Below are 12,644 nucleotides of genomic sequence, written 5' to 3' on the forward strand. Positions count from 1 at the left end.
TCTTGCTTAGGGGGAGCCTTTCCACGTCCCCGATTTTATACGGGGCCAGCCTTCCCATAGTCGGTCCAGTCGGTCCGCGGCGCTGCTCATGTTTTCCACTGGGGCGGGGGAAAAGAACGACAGAGGGGAGACGAGGGCGGAGGAGAGAGAGGAGGAGGAGGAGGGAGGGGGGGGAAAGTTGCTTGAATTTGCGAGGGGCGAGAGCCGGCGGTGGCGGCGCGCTGCTTCTTTCCACTGGCTGGGGGAGCTGCCAATCTGTGTTGTAATCCTGCAGGAATTTCTGCGGGGTTTAACTGGGAGCCGCGGCGCCGCCGCCGCGCACTCGGGGCGGAGGGAGGGCGGCGGAGCCGGCAGCGCGCAGCCTGCAGCCCGCGCGCCCCAGCGCCGCGAGCACCGGGCCCGCCGGAGCGGAGCGCGGAGCCCCCGGCAGGAGCGCGGCGGGGACCCGGGGCGCCACCGGCCCTGCCCCGCGCCCCTCGGGCGCTGCCGAGCGCCGCCGGCCCCCGGTTTCTCCTTTGTGCCCGGCCCCCGGCGGCCGCCGCGCCGGCTCCGCGGGAATAATGCGGGGCGTGTGGCTGGCGCTCACCGTCAGCTTCGTGGCCTGCGCCTCCGGGCAGCCGGTGAGTGCCGGGGCAGAGGGGAGGGGACGGGACGGGACGAGGGCGGCCGCCTCGGCTGCGGCAGCCAAGCGCGGGGCGCGCAGCCCGAGGCTTGCCCCGTTGCATCGCCGTCCGCGGGGCGCTGGGCTGGCTCGGGGGGGCATCTGTTGCTAGTTGAGCGGTCTGCAAATGGCAGGCACCATTCCGTCCCACCCACCAAAAAAAGAATGAGAGACACCCCTTTCCCTCCTCCCAAAAAAGAAAAAACCCCAACCCCCCCCCCAAAAAAAAAACCCAAGAAACAACAAAACCCAGAACACCCTCACGAAGCCGAGAGGACCACCCTGCCGCAGCGGAGCACCGTGCCGCCCTCCAGCGAACCTCGGCCGAAGTTTGCCGCGGTGACCCAGCCGCCAGCCGGCCCCGGAGCCCCCCCGGTGCCTCTCTCCCTGCCTCTCCGGAGGAGGGGCGGCCGCGGGGCCGCGGCGCGGGGCTGGGTCCGGCAGCGGGGACTTGAAGCCCGTCCCGCAGCAGCGCCGGGAGCCGCCGGGCCGCCCCGTGTCCGAGCGAGCGCCCGGGGACATCGCCGCCTCCCCGGCTTCGCGGGCCGTGCGGCGGGGGCGTCCCTTGCAAAATCCACTCCTCACGGCCCGTGGCTAAAAAGAGAAAAAAGGCAGCAAACCCTGCTGCGCTGCTCAGGACCTCCCAGACCCCTCGGGCAGATCGCCTTGCGGGCTTCCCGGCCAGCCGCCGGTCCCGGCTCCGCGGAGCCCGAGCCTACTGCGCACCCGGCCGCCCTTCCCCGTGTAGCTCGCGAGCTGCTCGGGATAATGCTGCTGTTTACACTTTTTCCGTGCCACGAGTGTGTTCGCTAACCGGGCCCTGTGCTTAATGCAATTAGCTCTGTTGCTGGGATTTGTACCTCTGGGAAAGCCTCTCTCTGGCGAACCTCCCACCCTTTCGTGGCAGGAGCCGGCGAGGACCGGCCAGAGGGTTTTGGTCTTTTCCATCTGTGGATCTGAGCTTGTCTTGAGGGAAGGAGTATGCACAATGACAATAATGCAGTGTTTGGGCAAATATTAGGAAATTATAAACTGAGGTTTCAATATGAAATAAAAAGAAAGAAAAAGACAATTTAATCCAATTAAAATGAGCCGCTTCACTGAACTAAATAACGTCACTAGCTTGGGTTAACTTTTGAAGTTCTCTAGCTGTTGTATAAATTAGCCAAGTCACAGCCTTCATAAAATCTGGCTCACCATTAGGGATTTCTAAGGGTACAATGGCAAAACACTTTCTTAAAGACTGATTAAAAAAGGGTTGGGTAGAACACTGACCTTTGTTTCCGGTAAGTATAACTGTGCTGCAGAAACACCCTTGCCTAATGAGCTACAATATCCTTTAATTTTATAGAAATGCTGTTAGTACGAAGTTCTCTGACGGTGGAGTAGCTATTAAACTGCCACAGTAATTAGCAGAGTATTAAGTTTGATGGGTTTTTGCCTTAGGATGAACAGACTGTGGCAGTGTGAGGTGGGTTGTTGGGGCACATCCCCGTGCGGTGTGGTTCAGGGGGCAGTGGGGAGAGCGAGGTGGGGGGAACCTGCCTGGCTGTGCTGCAGCGTCCTTACTGCTGCCAGAAAGTTGTGGAGGGGCTGAAAAAGTAAAAGGAGGTTGGTCTTTTTCCTTTTCTTTCACCTCCCTTCTTTTTCCTTTAACTGCACCTGGCAGCAGCTTCATGGTCCCTTAAGATAGGATTTTGTAGACCAGTCTCTGGGAAAAGACAGTCTGTGTTCTCTGCAGAAGTCTGTCCTTGTCATAAGAGGAATTCTATATGGATGCTTTAAAAAACCCTCCCAGCTCTCCAGACCACTGTCAAATTGATTTAGCTCTAAATTTCTTCATGTTTTTAGATTCTACTATTTATTATCATTATTTAGACAAAACTATAAGGTAAAAATCTTGTTTCTGATGAAGTTAATTCCATGAGTCTTCTGAGTAGAGGAGCAGGAAGCTGCAGGAGATTTTGTTTCTTAAAGCAATGAATTCCCTGTGTTTGGTCCGCATCACCAACCAACACTTTTATTGGGGTGGGCCAAGGAGATGTTAGCACTGTGTTAAGAATGTCCTGGAAGTGAGACCTGCCGCCGAAGGACGACGGGAGTGGTTTGTTTGTGGTGCTGGGTGGGTGCTCTGTGCGCTGTGTGGGCTGTGCTCTGCCGTGCCATGCCAGCTCCCTCGGGGAGCAGCTGCTTTGGGACAGGGCTGAGATGGAGAGCGAGAGAGGGAGCCCAACCTGCTAGTGCCAGCCTGCACATGGTGGCAAGTGTTACCGCACCAAAGCTGGTGGATTGCAGCTGGGGCTTGAGGAGTGGTTTGCTGCCATCAGCGCAGTGTGCAGTGAGATGTCAGATTACAGTGGGTTCTGTTAACCTATGTGGGTCCCAAAGGACATGGGGCATACACCCAGGCTTGGCTGAATGGCAAAAAATGTGTTTTCTAGCTACCTTGAAAGTTTCTTCGTTTGCTTATAAGAGAGGGAAAGACAGTGACATGAAACTGTTGGAAAGAAAAAGAAAACTGAGTGAGAGGCCTGATGCACCTTTTAAAAGGTTGAGCCCCTGAGCCCTGTTGATATTGGGAGCCAGCTTTTGCTGATTTTAATAGCACCAGAGAGCAGTGCCAAGTATCCAGCTGTAGTTGTCAGGTCCCATTCAGAAGAGGCTGATAAATGTTTCCGTTTCGTTCTAGTTTGCAGCAGTGGGACGAATGGTTTTCCAGAGCTTGTGTGACAGTCAGATCCTCTCTGCATGCCCAAGTGCACATTGAGAAACTTTGCTGGCTAGCAGGTTGTGTTGCATACTGCAGTGTTACGGTGCTGCTCTTCTCACAGAAGGTTGAGTCCATCTCTCCCCGGGAAGCTTTTGGAGTCTGGAGACTGCTTCACATCATCCATACATGCATGTGGGGCTAGATTTGGGACTTTCAGTGAAACAGCGCATTGGGGCATCACCTGAGTGACCTTTCGGTTTCTTGTGTAAGCATCTGACTGCTGAGTTGTTGGCATAAATATAATCATTGGAAGATGATCCAAGGGTGATACTTGGTATATTTTTCAGAAGTATATAGTATTTGAGAATCATAATGCTGTAGTTTTCCTACCTTTGTTTCTAATGGTTACTTTGGTTTTGGAATTTGGAAAATTGATAGCGTGTTGGAGAGAAGGACTGTTTTTTTTGAAAAAGGCAGTTAGATTCAGAGGTAGTAAGTAGTGGAAAAGAAGGGCTGAAGAGATAGCTGGTATATGATAGATTTATATGCTGTATGTGTCTCTCCTATCTGTGTTAAATTTGCTTTGTCAAATAAGTTCCAGTGAAGGAAGGAAGTCTTTTCAGTCTTCATTTATTTCTACCCACCTCCAATTCACATGTACCTTTTCTTCTCACTGTAGAATTAATAACTGTTCATCCATTGCTTTTTGTGGTTTGGTAATACCTGGAATCTGCTATGTCTGCTTCCCTTGCTCTGACTGAACTTCTGGGTTCTCCCTGCACTGCCATGCACTGGAAATTCTGGCGTTTGCTACCAGTCTTGGGTAGTACAGCCACCCCTTAGATGGGTGTTCTCAGGAGCCACTTTTTGGAAATCGGTTTCTGTCCCAGGTTAGATTATAATTTAAAAATTAAAGAACAGATGAATCTTGACCCCAGATCAAACACTGAAGTTCCTTCTTTTAATATCTTAGCCCTGAGGTTTGCATTAGAACTGATTTAGTATTGAGGCCTGAAGTGCAGAGATGTTTTCTCTGCATTTTTTCCTAGATCCTTATCAAGGAAGTATATGAGAGTATCATCTTCAGGAGCAAGTCAGGACAAATATCGTAGGATTTGAAGTTGGGTGCTGGTATTGTGGTTCTTGGGCAGATAACACCTCTGTGGAAGGTTTGAGGTAGTTACTATAGCTAATGGAATAAAGATGGTAGACTTCGGAGAGTGTGCATTAAGTCTGGAATTTGCGTGGAAATTGGATGGATCTAAGTTTCTGTAGTCCTAAATTAAGTGTAATTGCAGGATGACAAGATAAAGGACTAATTTTTTGACTAGTAGAGGTGCAGGTTATGAGAAGTCACATGTCAAACATGCAGCCATGATCTAATGCCTCCGAGAGGGTGGGGTGGATGATGGAGAGCTGCCTGCCATCCTTGGTGGGGAATGTGGCATTTTGGCAGTGCTTCTTGAGCTTGGAGAAGACCCTACTGAGGAGCCAGTCATTTGCAGAGTTCTCCATTGGCACTGCTCTTTGTGGCAACTTGTCTTTATAAAATGTCAAATATAGGCATGTGGATGGCATTTATTCATTACATTTTCTCACCAAATTGACTTTTGCCATTGAGCAATTTAAACATCTTGCTTATGGTAGAGAATTGCAGGCTTTAGTAAGGCTCAATGGCTGAACAAAGAGCTCTTGTGTAGTTATGAAGAAGTGCTCTTTTGTCTTATGAATAGATTTGACAGACTATGATTTTTAACATAAATGTTGTGTTTGAGATTGGCAAGCTTATTTGAGGCCTCGTGTAACACCCTATTTGAATCTGAATCATAAAGATGCCCTCTGTGCTGCTGCATTTGAGAGAGGATGGACAAGTCATGAGCAAGAGATTTGGTCCACATTCAAGTCACTTCGCCGTCGGTGCTGTAGGAAGCATGAGAAAATTACTGGAGGCTCTTCTGTGAACAGCTTGTTGTTTGGTTATCTTCAGTTCAAGCTTACAAGATGATAATAAATTGCTATCTATAATTTTTCAGGACTAGTAATTTATTCATAGATTATATGACACTCTTCAATGATTTGGGAACATTATTTCTCCTGCTCACATTGAAGTATAATTTGCAAGCTCTGGAGTACAGATTGCATTGGTGTTTGACCCTCTAATAATGACAGTTCTCTGTATGTATGTTGTTTTCTTGATTAGCTCAGCCCTGGGGGATGCTTTTAAAAGCATACTAGATATTTAGGCAGAAAAACAGAATACATGTAATCCTCAGAAGTACTGGAATACTGATTGCACTGGGAGAAAATGTAGCATTTAACAGCCATTTGCAACAAGTGCATTTGCGCTGAGCAAATTATTTTTGTTGATGTCTCAAGCAGGAGTTTTATTTAAAGTGAAATAATGACTAATAGGGTGGTGATGAATCTGCAGAAATTGGCCTTGTCCGTAGATAGGCTATTAGAGTGTAGTATATATAAGCTCTGCTTAACTAAAGCCTGAGCTGGCTGCTCCATCTTAAATCACTATTTTTAGTTTATATATAAACAACTTCTTCAGAAATCTCCCTTCTAAGCTAAATTGTTTTGTTCCCAAGGTGAATTGATTTGGGGCAGTTAAAATAAAAACCTGTTTGGCTGTGTTTGAGTTGTGAGGGTGAAGATAAATACATTGTACTTTTATTAATAGTAAGGAGACAAAGAGACTTACAGAAGGTCAAATAGCCTGTGGTATACACAAGCACAAAATCAAAATGTTCACAAGCCAGCATTGTGATTAACAACCAGAATATATTGTCTATATTTAAATATTATGTTGTCAGACATCTTTTGTCAGACATGGTTTGATTAGCCATAATAAAGCATAATTTTCTCTAGAGGTGCTTCCACACTAATGGAAGTCACTTGTCACCTTTGAGATCAATGTGAGGTGACCCATCCTTGTTATTTGAAGTGTATTTCAGTCTGTGTGGACTGAGAGGACTGACTCTCACAGAGATGTAGGAAAGAATGCTGCTAAAGTAATACAAATACAGCCTGGGAGATTAAGTACTTCCCAGGGAGCAGTTGGGTGCATGACCAGTGTAGCCTCAAGACCAAGGATGCTTCAATAGAGAACAAAAAAATACATCATACTTGCTGCCACAAGAATGAATAACCTAACCAGGCCTTCCCTTTCCCACCTTCAACAGGATCTCTTCTTGTATGTCTGCTTCTGTCCTTCCATTAACTATACAAGTAGAAGCTTTCCTCTTTCTCTGGGCTGAGCTATATTAATTCCAGCTGTGTTGATTCTTCAGTATCTGCAGGAGTAGCTGGCTGGACACATTACCTGAAAGGTACAGCCTGAAGGGTACTGCCAAACTCCCCCACCCACGTGATATCTTTTGGCTTTAAGAGCCGAGTCCTGTTTGTTTTTTGGACTGGGGTCTGCAGGAGAAGGCTAGAAGTGGGTTTGAATACATGGTGTACATTGCAGGCTGCAGAGATGAGTGATGTCCTGGAATCAGGTTCTTCCTTTTTCAGGTTGTTTATTTGTGCTCACTCTGGATGTGGAGATTCCAGAATCAGTATGTCACTTAAACTGATTACCAAGTGAAAGCATCCACAAAGCCTCTCCATTCAAATCCTTTTCAAGTGCTGTTGCATGTTCTAATATGTAGTCACTGAGGTATGACATTAGTGGTGTTCTTATAATTCAAAATGAAAACCTGTGAGGGAAGCAAAGCAGAAAGGTGAAGGTAGTTCACAGTAATGGAAACATACTGTCTTTGGGACAGCCAGAAATTGAGCTTCCATTGAATAACAATTTGTGACATTGCATAAATGAAAATAGATACATCTTAGTCCTAATAATAATAATATATAATTCCCACAGCAAGGATGTGCATGAGATAATGCTGCTGAGAAGCAAGATTTTGACAATTTTTGTGGAAGGCAGATAGCAGAACCTTTAGGTCCTGTCCTGTCTGTGGACTGAATCTTCTCCGATTTAGGAGCTCAGAGGCACTTGGTACTTGCTGGTGGTGGCAGTGCAAGCACAAAGGAAAGTGTTTGTCCAGCAAGGAGAAGGAGCATCCATGAACAGCATGTGTGGAATTTAGTTGTGTTAGTTACGGGCTTGTGTAAATGTCATTGAGAGAAGGTGTAAAGTTCTCAGGAACTGCCGAGGCAGTATCCAAATTTAGAATATTAATACTTTAGAATAATTGGTAGCTTAAGCATATGTACCATCTGCAACTCACAAATCTCCTTCTTTATGGTGTAACAAGAAAAATGGCTAGTCCTGGAGATAGATGGAAAAAGTTATTAAAGTGCCATGTGTATATTATAAATTCTTGTCTTTGGTGAAGCTGTTTATGATTTTCCAGACATGTGCTCTTTGAGTATTTCTCATCCATGAAGGCTGATTTTTTAAAATGTGATATCTAAAATGTCATGAAATGAAACCTCTTGGGGTACTTTAGAAATTATGTTTTCACATAAACTGTCTTCCACAGAGCATTCTACATTGATCTCTTTCCAGCTGTTGCAGTTCTAGCTTGAAAGGTCTTTGAAACTCTGTGTGTTCATGTTCATGTTTTGTATAGAACTTTATTCTATATGGAGCTCTATTTTACATATATTTTAATTTTTTTATTCTGTTGTGTGTGCATTTTTCAGAATGTTTCCCAGGTAAGTAAACAGAACAAAATTTCTCTCAAAATTGTGTTGTTAATTTTCTTGGCCTGAATTAGTGTGAAAGGGGCAGCCTCTCTGACTTTACTTACCAGGAAGAAAAGCCTTAAACAAAAGGTGTTCTTTCCATTTTTTTTCTTGTTTCTTCACTTGTAATTTAAAACAGCAGTTTCATAAATTTTCCCCCATGTTTATGATTTGATCTTTAGTAGCTCCCATTGGTGCTTTTGGTTTGATTCTTTAGCACAGCCTTTTCTCTGCCTCAAAGCCCTGGCAAGGGGATAGGCATGGTCATCACTGCAAAATGTGAACAAATTGGAAAAATTAAGTCTAAAGAGAAAAAATGGGAATAGTGGTTAGCATAGATCTGTACCTGACCTGACGAGGCTGGGAGGTCCCACTAAAGCTGCTGTGACCCGAATGGACTCCTGGCTCAGCAGAAATTATCTGTCTGTGTTGCAACTGAATTTACCTTTTTATGGCTTTTGACCAAAATATTTCAGTGGACATATCTGTCTGCTGCATGGAAGCATGACAGATGTCTCCAGAAGTTTCCAGAGAATTTGGCAGTGACCAAGCCCTCGGGCAAACCATGAGATGGTTTTTGCTCTTCTGGTAGGAGCTGTGGTCCTTCCTGCAGCACAGAGCATCATTGGTGTGCAGAGGGGAGGAATATCACGAAGGTGTTGGAAGAAGGAACAAGTCTGATAACTGACTATAAAGGGATGCATTATTTCACAGCCTTAAATAATGAAGACTCATGATTTGTGTTTGAATAATGTTTTGACATCTCAGTGTTGCTTGATGGTCTCTCTGTGCAGTGTTTGAGGGTGAGAAAAGTAGGTTCCCTGGCCACCTGGTAAAAACAGACTTACCTCCTTAAAGTCTGCAGGTTCTGGAGGAGACAGGACCTTGAAGTTGAGTGAACTCGTTGTCTCCAGTCATACTGCCTATTGCAGAAGTTTTTCTCTGGTGCTGTTCTGCTCAGCCAGCCATGCCTTGTTGAAGAGCAGGCCTGTGTCTGCAAGGGGGATCTCTGCCTCTGGTGGGGCTCAGGGTCAGTAATAAATAGCCTTTCTGCTGCAGTGAAGAGGCAGTCATGTGCCCATGCCACTGGCTTTCCCTGATGGAGAGAACTTCTGAGCTCCTGGTAGCACAGAGTATTTGATTCAAAATAGTTTGAGACAGTACTCTTAGCAGTATTGCTGCCATGAAAATGCCATTTCTTGTCTGTTTCACAACTGTAGGGCATTAGAAAAGGGAAGTTACCTTTCTTTTCTTCTGTTTTTGTTCTTACAATAATTCACAGTCTGAAAAACTTATTCTACCCTTGGCTGGTTTGGGTTTTGTGCTTACACTAATGTTGCTTGACCATATCTCTCCTATTTAACCAAGAGCTGCTGACTTGGCATCTTGATGTAGGCCTCCTCTGGTGGACACTTTGAATTGGTCTTCTGCCTGGTGGCATAAACTTAATAGAGATGTAGATCTTATACTGTTTTGGAGAACTATTAATGTTGTCTGTGGATTAAAGAAGTGTTCTGGGTTTCTGAATATTTTGTGATTCTGCTGACTTCACGTGCCAGTCAGTATTTAATTTTTGAGTTTTTTTCCTTTGACCTTCTCTATCTGCACTGCAAGAATTTGGACGCTTTAGGTTATGACAAAAAATCCCCTTACTGTAGGGAAAGAAATGTGGTGCTTCTGTAATGTATAGGCATTGCTTCTTTGCAATTTCTTGTTGTTTTACCTACCATTTGAGGCTTGCCTCCTCTGGTCTACATGGGTAAATGTATTTGACTTGAGGAACCTGATGAGGACTGAGGAGAACATCTGGCAGACACTGTCATTCTTAAAAAAAGTATGTAGGATCCCTTGTCATGAAGGTTGTTGCTGTACAGACAGTCAGAGCTGCGCAGTTCCTACATAGTAAAGTTGCTCACATGACATTCCTGTATTTGTAATCAGAGATGAGGGGTCCTAAGGGAGGATTAGCAAGAGTATTTTTGGGGATTTCTCTATGGCTTCCTAGAGATGCACAGAAAAACTTAATCTCTCTCCCTCTCTCTCATTATTCAATTCAGCTAATCTAATTGGAAAACCTCCTTAGAGCAGTCTCTGGCAGCTAGCTGTAGCAGCTGTACAATTAGTGTCACCTAACAGGAGAGCAAAATGAGCAGTAGGAAACTGGAGTAGGATGTTTTGGTGTATCTTAACAACCCTCCCAAGGACCAAGCTTGCTAGAGTGAATTCAGCTGTGAATTTTAAGAGCTTAGAAAACCTGAGGAAAAGTCTGAATTTTTAAAGGCTTAAAATTCTGAATGACGTGATGAAATAGTTTTGAGGTTTGGGTGTTGTTGTAGGTTATTTATAAATTGATTCTTTAATGAAAATTTTCATTTGCACAAACATGACTGGATATGGGGTCTGGTGGGCTCTATTGCCTATACCTCAGAGTGTGAACAGTAAAGCTGAGCAGGGAAGAGGTGTATAATTAACTGCCTGATATATCTGGGGACGTTTCCTTGGCCTTTTCCCTCCCAGCTTAGCTGCTGGACTGTGTTTTATTTGCAGATAGCCCTGAAGGCCATCAAGAGCAAGAACTGGCATGGAGGAGGGCACCAGCCCCATCAGGAGGTGATAGAGCCATTGGCAGTGATATTCTCTGGTTGCACAGTCCAGGGCTGTACCTAGGCACAGGAGGGCAGAGGCAGGTTTGCATTTGAATCACCAGCTTCACATCATTAATTACTGTGATGCTAATGCCATTTAGCCATCTCTGTATATTCAGGGAACATTTAGATAAGAGCATGTGTGGGGCAAGTCGTGATTTAGCAATCTCTGTGGAGTTACGTGATTGTCATATTTGAAGTGTGTGACCTGTGGTTATAAAGGATAGGTTTTGGAAGTGCTATTAACCAAGTGGCATATGTTAGGGACTGGAAAATCTAGGCTATTTATAATTACCCACAGGTGGAGAGGGAAGCAGCAATGCATAATACCAGTAATAATTATCAGCACTATAGAAGTTTCTCTCTTAAGCCGTTGGGTCTAATGCACTAAAAAGTATTTGATCTGAAGTCTGGCACAGCCTTCAAATGGAGCCGTTCAAAGGCGTCCTGACCTAATTTTGCTGCAGAAGTGTGTGAGTCTTTCTCATTCCCCTAATTTCTTGCAGAAGGTTTCAATGATAAAGTCTTCATCCTTTACACGTGCATGTATTCTACTGCAGAGCTTTTGAATAAAAGCAACCCTTGCAGGCCAGGTGGTAAATATAGTGCCCAGCTTAACAGAAGAGACGTTCAGTTTATCAGAGACATGTCCTCCTGCGTTTTGCCATTGTCAGTTAGCTTTCCTTAAGACTTCTTTTTATTTGCTGGATTAATTTTTTATTTTTTGTGATTAATTGAAGTTCAGTGCTGGCTCTGTACCTGTGAGTAAAGGCTTTGTATTATGCTGAACTTCTATTTTAGCAAAAACCTCTAAAATGTAAAGCAGCTTATAAATAAAGGTTTGCTTTCTTTTCAAGGGAAATAGATCATTAAATTATAAGGCATTGTCCATGTAGCTATGTAAATTTATCAGTTAAAGCATAAAGCGTAAGTGCTCTGACTTTCCTGTGGATAAATCAAAGCAGATGTAAGACATGTCTTAATGGACTTTTGTCTTCAAAAGAAAATGGGGAGAAAACAAGTTTGTTTTTTAACAGTGCCAAAATAGAGTGTACTGCAGGGATGGGCAGTGCTCTGTGTTATTGTCTGTGTTGGTGTAGACTGTTTCTATCAGGAGATAAAAAATTTAACAGAGAAACACAAACTGAAGGCTTTTAAATTTTGTCTGACCTGTCACTTGTACAATTTCTCATGCTATTATCACCACAGTGGTGGTGTAAGACTACCATTTTCCTACCAGAAGTGTTGCTTTTTGTTCAGTGTTTGGGGTGTTTTAACTTATGCTGGTGATATTTCTGAACAATGCTGCACAGTACATGGTAACTGTAGTGCACTTAACTGTAATTTATACCTTAAGTTATTTATTTGTTATCTTTTTCTAGGCAATCTCTTGTGCTTCCAACCTCATTAGACTGATTTTTTTCTTTTCCCTCCTGCTGCTTTTGTGCTATCAGGCACAAAAGGTAACTGTTAGCATTGGCACTGTTCTTCAATCTCATGTTGCAAGTACAAGATCCAAGAGCAGAAGAAAAGGTAGATGAAAATCTGGGCTGGCTCTGGGCCTTTGCCCACTCTCAGGAATCTTTCTGCTCACTCAGCTCACAGCAGTGAAAAAGAGGGAGTGGGGAGGAGCTGGTTGTGAGTGACCAAAGTATTGGCAGAGCTGTTGGCAGGAAGGGGATGCTGGACTGCTGACATGTCTTGGCCAGACCTTAATTAAAGGAGAAGCCTGGAGGTGACTGGTTTGGGCTGGAAAAGAGTTGCTGTATCAGGGATGTTAATTCCATCTTTGGCTCATCAGCTGTGTCCGTTCGACAGCACTGGAGCACAAAAACCAAGCGTTTAAGCAGGCAAGGATCATTTGAGCATTGCATCCCTCATTCCCCTTTGCTTTTTGGAAAATGAGCGTGTGGAGCCAAATGTTGCA

The 12,644-nt window shown here is 44.8% G+C and overlaps 1 protein-coding gene across 1 annotated transcript in view; it reads left to right on the top strand.

Moving 5' to 3' along the window:
* Positions 1 to 323: 323 nt before the first annotated feature.
* Positions 324 to 12,644, top strand: part of SDC2 (syndecan 2) — a 60,085-nt gene continuing 47,764 nt past the window's right edge. The window contains exon 1 of the mRNA XM_021543247.3: positions 324 to 620. Within this exon, the coding sequence (XP_021398922.2) occupies positions 561 to 620 (60 nt within the window). The 5' untranslated portion in view covers positions 324 to 560. The remainder of the gene's footprint in view (positions 621 to 12,644) is intronic.

Source organism: Lonchura striata, chromosome 2, assembly GCF_050655825.1.
Source record: "Lonchura striata isolate lonStrDom1 chromosome 2, ASM5065582v1, whole genome shotgun sequence".
NCBI lineage: Eukaryota > Metazoa > Chordata > Aves > Passeriformes > Estrildidae > Lonchura > Lonchura striata.